This window comes from Siphateles boraxobius, unplaced genomic scaffold, assembly GCF_051911475.1.
Source record: "Siphateles boraxobius isolate OS27281-9 unplaced genomic scaffold, OSU_SipBor_1 99, whole genome shotgun sequence".
NCBI classification, from domain to species: domain Eukaryota; kingdom Metazoa; phylum Chordata; class Actinopteri; order Cypriniformes; family Leuciscidae; genus Siphateles; species Siphateles boraxobius.
Window position 1 is genome coordinate 422,159 of NW_027509229.1, and position 12,781 is coordinate 434,939.

The window sequence follows — 12,781 nt, forward strand, 5'->3', positions numbered from 1 at the left end:
AAGTACATGCAGGAGTGGCGTCTCTGTCGAGTCGAAGTTAGTCGCGGACGCTAGCTCTCGGCATCTCGAAAACGCCACGCATATATTGATCCTCATTTTAGTTCTCCCTTTGTCCCAAAGTCTGCTTGCCATGGTCCATAATGTTTGAACGAAACAACAGCGTGAGTTTGCGCTAGATGTAACACTGTTGGCCACGTCTGTCGCCAAGGTTACTATAGCAGTACGAGATGGAAACCAGGGATAACGCAGATATTACGCCATTGACAGGCGATGAACATGGACGAGCCATTATTTAAAATTGGAATTTCTCTGAAATTAAAAATCTTTGGGAACTTTTGGGGTATTGTAAGTACTCAACTGCAGGAAATGTATCACACTGTGCAAGTGATTTTTGGATATTTTATTACACAATACTTACATATTGTAGCTTTAAATGTAGCCTTCTTCCAATTACTGTGCCCCTGAAAGGAGGTAAAAACACTCTTTGGAGCATCAGGGAGAGAAAAGGGTCTACAAGCAAAACAGTAGCAGGCATCTCTTGTCTGCGAGTACTCAAGCCTTGGATGATTTTTGTACCAGTCAGCACAGAAGCTCTGCTGGACTCCGCCTTCAAAGGTCTTTGGGAACTGTAGTTTTGGCTGGGTCGGGCCATCCAACCTAAATTTGTGATATATCTAAAATACAAAATACTTTTTTTTTTAAAGTCAAATAAAAATCGCTTATATTCAAATGCAACAATATGAAGCAAACATTGAACACCTAAAAGTTTATTTACAGCTACCTGAAATCTCTAGTATTTTTAACAGTTACTTTTAACATAGATCTCACCAGTATCTAACAATATAAGCACTGAATGAAAGTAAGCAAGGTAAACATATATTGAGGTATGGTCCTTTACATGATAAATTATAGGTTACATAAATAAAATAGGTTTTGCCTATTTTATGATAATGTAAAAATGTTTGAAAGGCACCATGAACACAACATATCATGAGCAACTGACACAGGGTGCTGATGTTTCAAGCTCTCTCTCAATTCTCTTTCAATGTCTGAGCTCTCTTCCTCTCTTAGCCCTAACCCTTCCACTTCTTCTGTTTCCTCACTTCTTTCTAGCTCTTTGTCATCCATTTCTAGATACTTTCTTCCACCACTCCATCTTCTTCTCTGTCTTCCACAACTTCATTTGTACCTTTTTCTGTTATCTGCACCTTCCACTCCCACAGTATCTTTTCGATTTTTATAGTATTTTGTAACCGAATTAATTTATCTTTAAAAATATGACAGTATTTCAGTACCTGATTTGATGATGTGATCTTCAATCGACTTCAGCATATGCAACGGTTTTACCATTGTCGTGGAAGGCCTGTCTATGGCTCCCTGTCTACGGTTCCCAAATTTCTCATTTCTCGTTTATTTCTGGCTTTAACGTATCTTAAGAGAATAGGAGATCTTCAGGCCCTGATGGTTGCCCTTGTGTGTTTGATTTTGCACCAGGTATTGTGAAAGCTTTTCCACACCTTAGACTGGGTTATGTTTCTAAGGTCCTCACTAATGTGGCACAATCAATAGTGTTTCAGGCTTCAGTCAGAGCATTGGATGCTTATGTCCACAGAGCTGCCCTGTGGTGTAAAATTTATCAGAATCAAGCAGAGGTGTTCCCATAGCAACGCTTCTATGACGCAGCATCTCGCTCCCTTCTCAGGGAATGTCTCGGTTATGTATGTAACCCTCGTTCCCTGAAGGAGGGAACGGAGACGTAGTCGACGTGTTGACTGATTGGGATCACGTCAGGGAGCCTGTCATCTTCGAGTACTGTAAAAACGAGCCAATGCACATTGGTGTGCGTGAAATACATCACACACTCCGCCCCCGCGGCGCGGGTATAAATACGGAAGTGGATGCACGGACCAGTTGTTTTTCGCTGAGGAGTCGAGCGGAGCCCGGAGTCAGTGGTGGTGCCGCAATAGTGGTGAGGGGACTATGTCTCCGTTCCCTCCTTCAGGGAACGAGGGTTACATACGTAACCGAGACGTTCCTTTTCAGTCGCTCACGTTCGACGTAGTCAACGTGTTGACTGATTGGGATCCCAATTAAAACGGCACTATTGCCGCCACCAGTGCCTAGACAGAAGATCCCCCCAATAATAAACAACTGCAGAACCGCAGAACCATACGTCATAGCAGTGTGAGGACGACAGCGCCAGCCTCACAGTCTGGTGCCGGAAGTGGGCGGAGTTCATGTTTAACTATGGCGGAGCACACGGTAGAACAAGGAAAAGAAGAGAAGAAGGTAAAAAGAAGCTCTATCTTTGATGGATGCAACACACTTAACGTTATACGCTTATACAAAACGGCTCTAAGTATTTTGCAAGTTAATATTCAACAATACTATTGATCTGTTGTTGACACCATTATATGAGAACTGAACTTAGCTGGACGATGACATCCCTGTTTTCTCCAGAATGGCTATATAGATTAATTAACTGAATTAATAACTTTTTTATAACAGAAATGAAACAACACTGAATTTACTTAAGCTGGATTATGACACTATTTTGTTCTAGATCTGCAGAGAAAAACTTTGTTGCATTATTTTCCTATTATCCATCCCTGTAAAGCTGCTTTGAAACAATCTGTATTTTAAAAAGTGCTATATAATAAATGTGACTAAGTGAGAATTGTGACGAAAGCACTTGATCATGTATTGTTAATTTACTGTTGGATTGTATCACTTTGTTAGGTTACATATTCATGGTTTGTGATTTAATTTGTTGTTGGCGTTGTATTTTACAGCATTTGTTAAATTTTCTGACCATGAGAATTGCATTAAGGGTATTTTATTTCACCTATAGAAGCGCATAACGATTACGAAAAGGTTCAGCGCTACCACCTTTTCGGATGGAGAATTTTGCCATTGAAAGGTAACTCTCTCAAGTTTTTCTCTGTCTATAAATTAACTTAAAAATGTATTTGTCACAGGAAACATGCTGCCGTTGATGTGCAGGTGCCACCTAAATTACAAGAGACTGAAATTGGCGACAAGGTATGTTTTTATCGTCTCAAACGGGCACATGAAAGAGCATAATTTCAAAACATTAATTTACATGCATCCTGGTTAAAACACAATGTATTGTTGAGGACACTTCCAATCTCCCCATGGACGACAGATGGAAATTAGCTAGCAGCTAAATGTGGTGCAAACCTTCTCTTCTCTTGTGAGAATGATTTCTTTTAAATTAATTAAATATTTCATTCCTTTTTTGTACTCTTCTCTCATGAAGGAACCACAGATAGTCAAAGACCTCAAGACCGCAGTTGGATGGCTGCAGAAGAACTGCCACTCATTCAGGGGTTTTGTGGAAGAGCCGTGGTATTTGAACTTAAAGAAGGAAGACCAGGAAAAGGCCCTTCTTAAACTTGATCAGGCGGGGAAAAAAGATGATCTGGAACTGGCCAAAGAGCCTTTCATGTTTCGGTTCCAGTTTAAAGAAGACATGGAAGTTTTTCTTTGCAAGTGTCGTGATGAAAGGCGCCTCAGGATTAACTCCGTAGCATAGCTGACATTTCTGGATCTGGCCCGAGCAATGTTACACTCCCAGAGGGAGATAACACAGCCGAGTCTTCATCTCCAGAGGCCAGCTCACCCTCCGATGCTGCTATCGACATCTTATCCTCTGGGGGAACCCCCATTGAAACAGCTGTTCGGTCCATTACAGTTGCTCTTTCAGGAAATGAAAACTCTCACCAGTGCCGGAGGACACAGCGGAATGATCGCGGCAACACTGGCAGGGATGGTGCAGCACTCACTTTCTTCGCCCTCAACCGGCCGTCAGACAAACAAACACAATTTTTACAGAGAATTGTGATGCTGTTAATACAGCAGTTGAATGGTAAATGGACTGCATTTATATTGGGCTTTAACAGACCCATGGCCACCAAAGCGCTTTACATATTGCCTCACGTTTACCCATTCACTCACTCTTTCATACACCGACGGTGGTGTCAGCCATGCAAGGCACCATCCAACTCGTCGGGAGCAGCTGGGGTTAGGTTTCTTGCTCATGGACACCTCGACACTTGGTCAGGTGGAACCGGGGATCGAACCACCAACATTTCGGTTTGTAGACAACCTACATGAACCACTGAGCCACTGCCGCCCCTTTGAGTTGAGAGCTCAGAAGGCTCGCGACCACCGCTACACTCGCGCTGTAGAACCACCAGCACCGGGTGAGACTTCCTGAAGAAGCGCCAACACCCTCGCTCGACACACTATCTCTTCAGAGACATCGACATGAAGACTGTTCGGCTCCGAAGCGAAAGACAATTGGTGCGTGCATCCAGTTCTGTATTTATACCCGCGCCGCAGGGCGGAGTGTGAGATGCAGATCTCGAACGGCACGCCAATGTGCATTGGCTCATTTTAACAGTACTCGAAGATGACAGGCTCTCTAAGCGTGATCCCAATCTGTCGACACGTCGACTAAGTCGAACGTGAGCGACTGAAAGGGAACCATGGTTACAGATGTAACCTGAGGCGTCTTTTATGTTGCTTTCTTTCTAATAGGTGCAACGACATTGCAAGAAGTCAATTTTTTTAGTGCTTTCAAAATACAAATTAATATATAAATGGGCTGATTACTGATCTGACTTTAAACTAGACCATTAACGTCTTAGGTTACGACTGTAATCTATGTTTCCTGAGAACAGGGAACGAGACACTGCGTCGATGACACTGTGGGGAACGTCTCCAGGAGAACCGGTGTCTGAAAAGCTTATCCAATCACAGCAAACGTATTGACCAGGGACAGTCTATGACATCACTACTAGTGCGACTCGGAAGTATAAAAGGGGCGCCTAGAGATATTATGTTGTTATAGATATAGATATTATTGTTATATTACAATATCACATGAGTAAGAGTGCCGTTTTTCCGTGCACAATTGCAAATGTGATATTTATTTTATACAACAGTTAAATGAACATTAAGTTAACATTGTAAGTTACATTTTATACAAAATATTGTCAATATTGCTTGTTGCTTTTTAATATAACAATTATCTCTTCAGAGACATCGACATGAAGACCGATCGGCTCCGAAGCAAAAGACAATTGGTGCGTGCATCCACTTCTGTATTTATACCCGCGCCGCGGGGCGGAGTGTGAGATGCAGATCTCGAACGGCACGCCAATGTGCATTGGCTCGTTTTAACAGTACTCGAAGATGACCTAAGCGTGATCCCAATCTGTCGACACGTCGACTACGTCGAACGTGAGCGACCGAAAGGGAACCATGGTTACAGTTGTAACCTGAGGCGTCTTTTAACAAGCAGAATCACTGAAGGAGAAAATCACAAATTGTAAGTCGCCATTATGGTGATCGGTGTCGACTTGACTTGGGCTCTTGGTCCTTACATTTTTAACTTTAGATTTAGTTAGGCTGTTGTAACTGAGTTATAACTGCTTGATGAACAAAGACAAAAAATTATCTGATGGTGTTGGTTGTGTTTTAACATAATAATTTTTTACCTGAATCACCGAACTCATTTAGAGCCTAATCTCTGAGTTAGATTTACTTTATTGCACTGTTCTTGCAAACTATATCTGAAGTTAAAAAAGTTGTGACGGTTAAGAGGCCAACTAAAGCCGGCACTGATTACCATAATGGTGACTTGTGATTTTCTCCTTCAGTGATTCTGCTTGTTAACATCAGGTGTCTTCAATAATTCTCAATCATCACTCAATTAATCACTTAATTATCACATTAACTTTAACACTGCTTCAGTGTTAGTTATAACACTCTGAGTGTGGACTCATATAAACACTGAGCAGTGTTAATTTAACACTGGGGATTTTGCTGTGAATGCAGTGTAAATATATTAATGCCAGTTCTGATGCCGCTTCTGTGTCACCTCTGCACTGCAAAGATGGATTTTGATTTAATGATTTAATTTGACTGCTAAAAGTGGTACTGTGTTATTATTCTAATAAAATTAAATTTGAATGTTAGAATTTTACATAAAAGGTGATGCATACATCTAATTAGTTTAGAAAAAATGTCCGTATATAGGTGAAAATGCCCCTGGAAATCAATTTAAGGTGGCAAATATTGCTCCTTTATAAAAATGTTAACTGCTTTTAAGTGACCACTGCTTGGAATATGAATATCTTCGTGAGTCAGCTGTCAACAACAGGCCTAAACCAGCCATGGTTCCAGTACACAAACACATTCAGTAAAATATAATCTAATTATTATCAACAAAACCTTGAATGTATCGAGATAGGTTTTTGTCAATATTGCACACCCCTAATGCACGATTTAAATGCAGCCGAGCACTCCTTCGGGAAGAAAACCCTTTTCTTTCACCCCGATGTCAGCCAGGCTCAGCCACAGATGTCTCTCCGTGACCACCATCGCCGCCATCGACCCTCCGATCGGGGCAGCAGCTTTTTTGGTGGCCCAGAGAGCCAGATCTGTGGTTCGGCGCAGCTCGTCCAACGCGTCAGGAGAGAGACCCTGACCCTGGTCCAAATCCTTCAGCAGGTCTGGCTCTCTTGTAACACAGACATAATGTGCAAAGCAGCACCAGCCTGACCGCTACCGCGTATGCCCTGTCATTCAAGCGAGATGTGGCTTAGAAGGCAGGGCCGAAGCATTCAGTGCCGACGCCTGTCCAGTGGCAAGATAGTTCGCGAACATCTCGTTGATTGGGGGCGTCAACACATACCCATGTTCACGCATCCCCTCAACATCAGCATAGTTTGCTCGCTGATGGTGATGGATGCGTGCTGCATACAGGTTCTTGGTGCAGATACCTGTTCCTCTTCCCTTGAAAAGTGGGCCAAACGAAAGCAGAGTTTTCTTAGGGGAAAACTCTCACAGTTTGCACAACCAGGTCTCTCAAGAGCTGATCGTGCGTGGTCTTCGCCCTAACTGTAAACGCATAAGTTGTGTGCTATCAGGTGTCAAAATCCTGCGACACGGATCCACACACTTCTTGAAACGTTTGTCAGCCATAATTTTCTTTACCTTGAATTTTTTCTGGGTGATCGCAATTCAAATAAGACGAAAAGAGGATGACATGTTCTCTAGGTGCCCCTTTTATACCTCCGGGTCGCACTAGCTGTGACGTCAGGCTGTCGCCGGTCAATACGATTGCCGTGATTGGCTAAGCTTTCAGACACAGGTTCACGCGGAGGCGTTCCCCGTAGCGTCATCGAAGCAGTGCGAGAACTAACCCGTCACACTCTGGGTGTCAGCATTGTCTTTGTGGCTGAAAATAAGTATACTTAGTTTTTTGGTAATTTAGACTTTTATCTTAATTTATCTTAACTTAATCTAATCTAGTTAAGTGGATTAAGGCAACAAGTTTGCACAATTTCATTAAGTAATATTAACAAATGTACTTTCACTGATTTTTACTGAATCCTCTGTTTTCCATGTTACTCAACGAATGCATTCCTTGAATTTAAATTTAAGAAGTTTCCCTCTTCTTTTTAAAGTTTAAAATTTCCCTCGGTTTCACAGACAAGGCTTAAACCTAGTCCCAGACAAAATGCATTTTTGAGATTTTTTATCTAAAAGCAATTTGCTCTGACATATCACTAAATATGTCAGTGCCATTGTTTTGTCTCAATGCACACCAGTAATGCTTTTCCCCCCTAAAGTATGTTTATAAAAGTTACTTAAATGTCTGAATAGGACTGAATTGGGAGAGTAATTGCTGAAATTCTGTTTAATTTTATATATTTTGAGGAATAGAAAAGACCTGTTAGTGTTTAATGTTTCCTTATGTTGGACATATACATGTAGAAAGCACAAGCTCCCCTCTTTAAAACAATGGCAATCAAAAACCCACATGGGTGAAAACTGGAATTTTAATCTTACTATAACATTATCAAGTAAAACTATACATAGAACTAATTCAAAAGGATTTGCACATACTCATATAATTTTTTTCTCGTTTACTTTAGTTTCTCTAGTTCATACAACTAAATTGAATTGATAGTAACACATGTTAGATTGGATTACATCAACTGAATTTTCCATACATTGGCTATGCCTGCAAAAGTCCTTTTTTTTCTTATGCCCCAGAACTTTTGCATATCCAGATTTTATACTAATGTGTTTTTGAATATCTGGACAGCAAATTATTGCTGTTGGACAGTAATTTTTTCAAATCTGATGCGATTCTAATCAGATTTTTTTTTACAGCAAGTAAATCATTTTACATGATTTTGATTCAGGCAGCATTACAGGTCAGAGGTCAGATTGGATCGGAACATCATATTATGCTGTTCATCTGTTTGAAGACCGGAATGACGCGCGTATGGGGATGAGTTTGTTAAGGATCAGTGCCGATGGCTGTCGTGTTGATGAGGGAGAGTCTTGATGACACAATCTCTGCTGACACTTCAGGAATGCGTTGTGGTCGTGTCCAGGCTCAGGTCCACAATCTGATCTGGATGCGGCCCGGGTCCGGCTGATTACAGTTAACCTCGGAATAAACAGAAAGACTAAAATTAGTATAGATGGCATTCTTCTTATGATGTAGTGAGTACACAGCGCCGCCGCTCCCACCACGCGCATCACGTGCTGTGCGTAGGGCACCCAAGTCTCCTGGAAGTTCTGGGAGTCTCCCGCATATTGATAGCGGCTCCCTGATGCCTGCAAATTAGTTGAAAATTTGAAATCTTAAAGGAATTATGCTTAGGGCACCAAAATGGCTAGCAGCGGCACTGCGAGAACATCAGGTGTTATGAAGTGTTCCTGGTTCCGGATGACCCAGGGGCGGATCTACAGGGGGGCAAGGGGGGGCAGGTGCCCCCCCACTCTAGAGCCTTGCCCCACCAGCTGCCCCCCTAACTTTGATGATCCAAAAAATGTACTTGTAAAAACAACTCGCAAGCTTCTCAAAACAGTGAACTAAGCGATACATTTACCAAAATTGAACAATTTAATTTTTATTAAAGCCCCTCCCCCCTCCCCCTCAAATACTTAGTACGTCCCTGATTCAAACGTGCAGAGCGGCGTTCACTCAGTCTGGCTCTCACACACACACACACACACAGCGAGTCTGCTGCGGTGCGGTGGCCCTGCAACCCGACTGGAGAGACTGAGCTGCCCCAGAGCCTCTGAAGGTGAAGTGAGTTTCCCCAGGTGTAGTTAAACGCACGTTTAACTTAGTTACATTTTTAATGAATGCAGTGTATGCTAAAGACGACCCAGCATCAGCAAAAACAGCGAGTCTATTACGTTAGCCAAAATCAGTGGTCAAATCGCTCCCTCGTGATTTGTAAGAGCACTCTTCCCTTTGATTAGCCTAATTTTGATTTTTGTAAAGACAAGAACAGCTTAATAAAAAATATAAATTGTTGGTATCAATAACGTTTACTGGTGGTCGCCGTTACGTTACAACACACAATACAGTGCCAGTTAGGAGATCGATCATTTGATTAGCTAAGCAAATCCAATTCCTCTAGATATCACAGCAATGAAACCAGGTTCCAACTGGGGAAATAACATACAATTAGGATTATTATATTAAGTAGTCTAAACTGGTGTGTGTGCATGTGATAAATCTTTCTGATTTTATATTTGTTATATAGGCTATTATTAGCTACATGGACCTACAGTGTAATGTAACATAAGGTAGGGGTGGAACGGTACATGTATTCGTATTGAACCGAATCGGTACGGGCGTCACGGTTCGGTGCACGAATTTACACATAGAATACACGGTATAAAAATAAATAAAACTCTAAATAGCCATAAAATTCGCTCAATTCGCGTTTGGTCTGAACACAGCATATTACAGACTGCGATGTCAATATTGCAATGCTGAACTGTGTGTGTAGGCGCGAGAGAGGGAGAGGCGCGGGCGCGATCGAACTGTGTGTGCATGCGTGTGTGTGTGTGTGTGAGAGAGAGAGAGAGAGAGAGAGAGAGAGAGAGAGGCGCGGGCGCGATCAATTCAAACTGCAAAGTGTTTACATATATTTGTGTACACTCGCAATAAAACACAACATTGTGCTTTTGTCACACTCTCTTGTCAAACTGTAACCTACAACTGTCAAACAACCAAAATCACACAAACACACACACACAGTTTTACTTTTAAATTAAACATTCTACATTGATTAAAAAAAGAAGATCAAATGTGGTTTTTAATAGTAGCCTAGTATTATTTTATACGGAACTCAATTATTTATAATTCAGATGAGAATAAAGTTAGGGTTAATTAAAATATATGTATATTGTATATATATAATAAAACAAATATATTGATCTGAAATATGGCAAATTCATTCATTAATTAATGAACATAAATTCATTCAAACATATGGCAAGGTATTTTTCTTTTTATTAATTTAATTAATAAACTAATTAAATTACATAAAAATATTGTCAGTGCACTACAAATATAAACTGGTTCTATGCCTTTATTAATAAAACTTATTTAAAAAATACAAGGCTTAAGACATTTATAAAAATGCCTTCTGCATTTTTGTTTTGCTTTTCACTCCATTGTACCGAAATCGTACCGAACCATGATGTCTGAACCGAGGTATAAACCGAACCGTGACTTCTGTGTACCGTTCCACCCCTAATACAAGGATAACCAGAGGTTTTCACATATTGACTTTTGCAGGCAAGAGTAGTTGAAGGAAGTAGCTGGAGCCTAACCATTAAGGCTAAAAGTCCTTGGACACAATTATTGTACTCTTTTTTTTATATTTTCATTTTGCTTGTTATAATTTTACTTTTTAAAAGATGCACGGTTTTGTTTTGTTTGAACACTGCACTGGGCTTATTCCTGTTGTGAATTAAAACCTTTGTAGTGTGCAAGGGCATGATTAAACAATAATACTTTGTGTTTGTGTGTTTTACCAACTTTATGTCTGTGGTGGGTGTGGAAAAGAGGGAATTGTACTAGCCTACTATTCTAACTAATTTCTGTGTGTAAAGATCACACAGGTGATTGTTGATCTGGCATTATTATATAATAATATTATTATTGATGAAGATGTTTCTGATGCTGATAATGATTACGGGGATGGGTTGCATCTGATGGTCATGAGCTCTACAGTAAACAGTGTAACTCTGAGCTCATGTCATGTCCACCCCCTCCGCGGACTCCGCGCTGCCCCTTTATCTGAATCACACTGAGTGTGAGAGTCACCCAGCACAGGCTGAGCACAGCACTGAGGACAGGAGCCATGGCCGTGTTCTCTGCGCTTCACTTACTCTTTCTGTTACAGCTGCTAACATCGGCACTCGCCCAGGTAAGAGATGGGGGACGATCGACTATTAACTTCGGCTCATTGCTTGGGATCTTCATATCCATATTTAACGGGTCGACTGATTGCTACCGATAATAATATCCAGGCTGAGAACTTTAGCGCTTTGTGGAAACAATATCAGTTAACGTCAGTGGGTAACTAACGAGTTTGTAACATGTATGGAAGTAATCACCTTTTCGTTTATAAACGCTTTTCAATGCATTAGGTCTGACTGTAATGTACGCATTGTAGAAGTGCAGAGATTTACCTAGCTCTTCAATATGATGAGTTGGTGTATCTTTAAGTAAACCTCGGATATCTTACTTGAATCTCATCATTAAGATGTTACAACGTGAGGGAAAAAAAGCAGGTTACCTTACGAAACATTTTTTTTTTCACAGTGTAACGTGATCATCATACAATGGCATCTTTGTGAGAACTGTGCAGTGTTTGCCCACTTCACTCATCTCACTTCATTTGTGCTCATCATGTTGGTCTTTTTCTGGCTGAATATTTAAAACTGCAATATGAATCACTTTGTGACCAGTTAGTTCACTGATTTATTTTGAGTTTTTTTAATTTTAGTTGTGTTTAGTCAGGAGGGCAGTCCCTGGGAAATATACACTAAATGAGCTGAGAACAAAACACCTGTGGGATTTCTTTCTTTTCTTTCTACATTTTCTCATCTGGTTATTCTCATTCTTGATTTTGTGTCTGCGTCTGTTGCAGAGGCCGGGTCCTCGAGGCACAGTGGGAACGCCGGGGCCACCTGGACCCCCAGGGAAAGATGGCATCGATGTGAGTTTAGACACAGACACTTTATATCTAGATTCCATTCTCTTTATCAGTGTTTATTTGCCTCACATTTTAGGTGAAAAACAAAAGAAAAAAATCTAAATATTTTTTTTTTACAGATTTAATAGATTTTCATTATGTGAATTAAATTCCTCTCATCATCAATCTTCATCAAGCAAGCTCGGGGAAAAACAATTTCATTTTCGAAACACCATTGTATTGCAATGTAATGGTTTAACTGTTTAGACAAGACGTGAATCCTTACAGCCGTTTACTTGTTAAAGGAAAAAACTCTCAGGAATTTACGCATGCAAACGATGAAAGCTGTGAATGTTTCCTTAGTAAACGAAAATCTGCTTAGCGCAGGCTGTGGCAGTGCAGTGACAGAGAGCCCATTCATTCAGCCTCACGCGTGTCGAGTTTCCCGACCCCCTCCATCTCGCTCTCCTTCTCCACACGCTCCTCTCACTGATATTCAGCACAGAACAGCTTTCAAGCACAACCTCTGTTCATACAACACATATTATGACTGTAGACGTGTGTCTAATGTAGTTGTGATTGAGAAACTCAGACACTGTAATCTCTGCAGGGAAAACCTGGCCCTTCTGGACTTCCCGGAAAGCCTGTGAGTATCTCCGGATCTTCTGTCAGATCTTCTGGTAACGTATGAATCCTAGCACTGAATTACTCTGCTGGTGCAGTGCTAA

General features: G+C 41.0%; 1 protein-coding gene and 1 long non-coding RNA gene across 2 annotated transcripts in view; both read left to right on the top strand.

The window, feature by feature from the left end:
• Positions 1-2,892: 2,892 nt before the first annotated feature.
• Positions 2,893-3,539, top strand: LOC143733412 (uncharacterized). Its single transcript, XR_013201350.1, has 3 exons — positions 2,893-2,920; positions 2,979-3,042; positions 3,281-3,539. It is a non-coding gene; the product is annotated as an uncharacterized LOC143733412 (long non-coding RNA).
• Positions 3,540-11,082: 7,543 nt separating this feature from the next.
• The window catches only part of LOC143733365 (uncharacterized), a 58,898-nt gene continuing 57,199 nt past the window's right edge, over positions 11,083-12,781 (top strand). Inside the window, exons 1-3 of the mRNA XM_077225057.1 lie at positions 11,083-11,282; positions 12,009-12,077; positions 12,664-12,699. Of these exons, the coding sequence (XP_077081172.1) occupies positions 11,217-11,282; positions 12,009-12,077; positions 12,664-12,699 (171 nt within the window). The 5' untranslated portion in view covers positions 11,083-11,216. The remainder of the gene's footprint in view (positions 11,283-12,008; positions 12,078-12,663; positions 12,700-12,781) is intronic.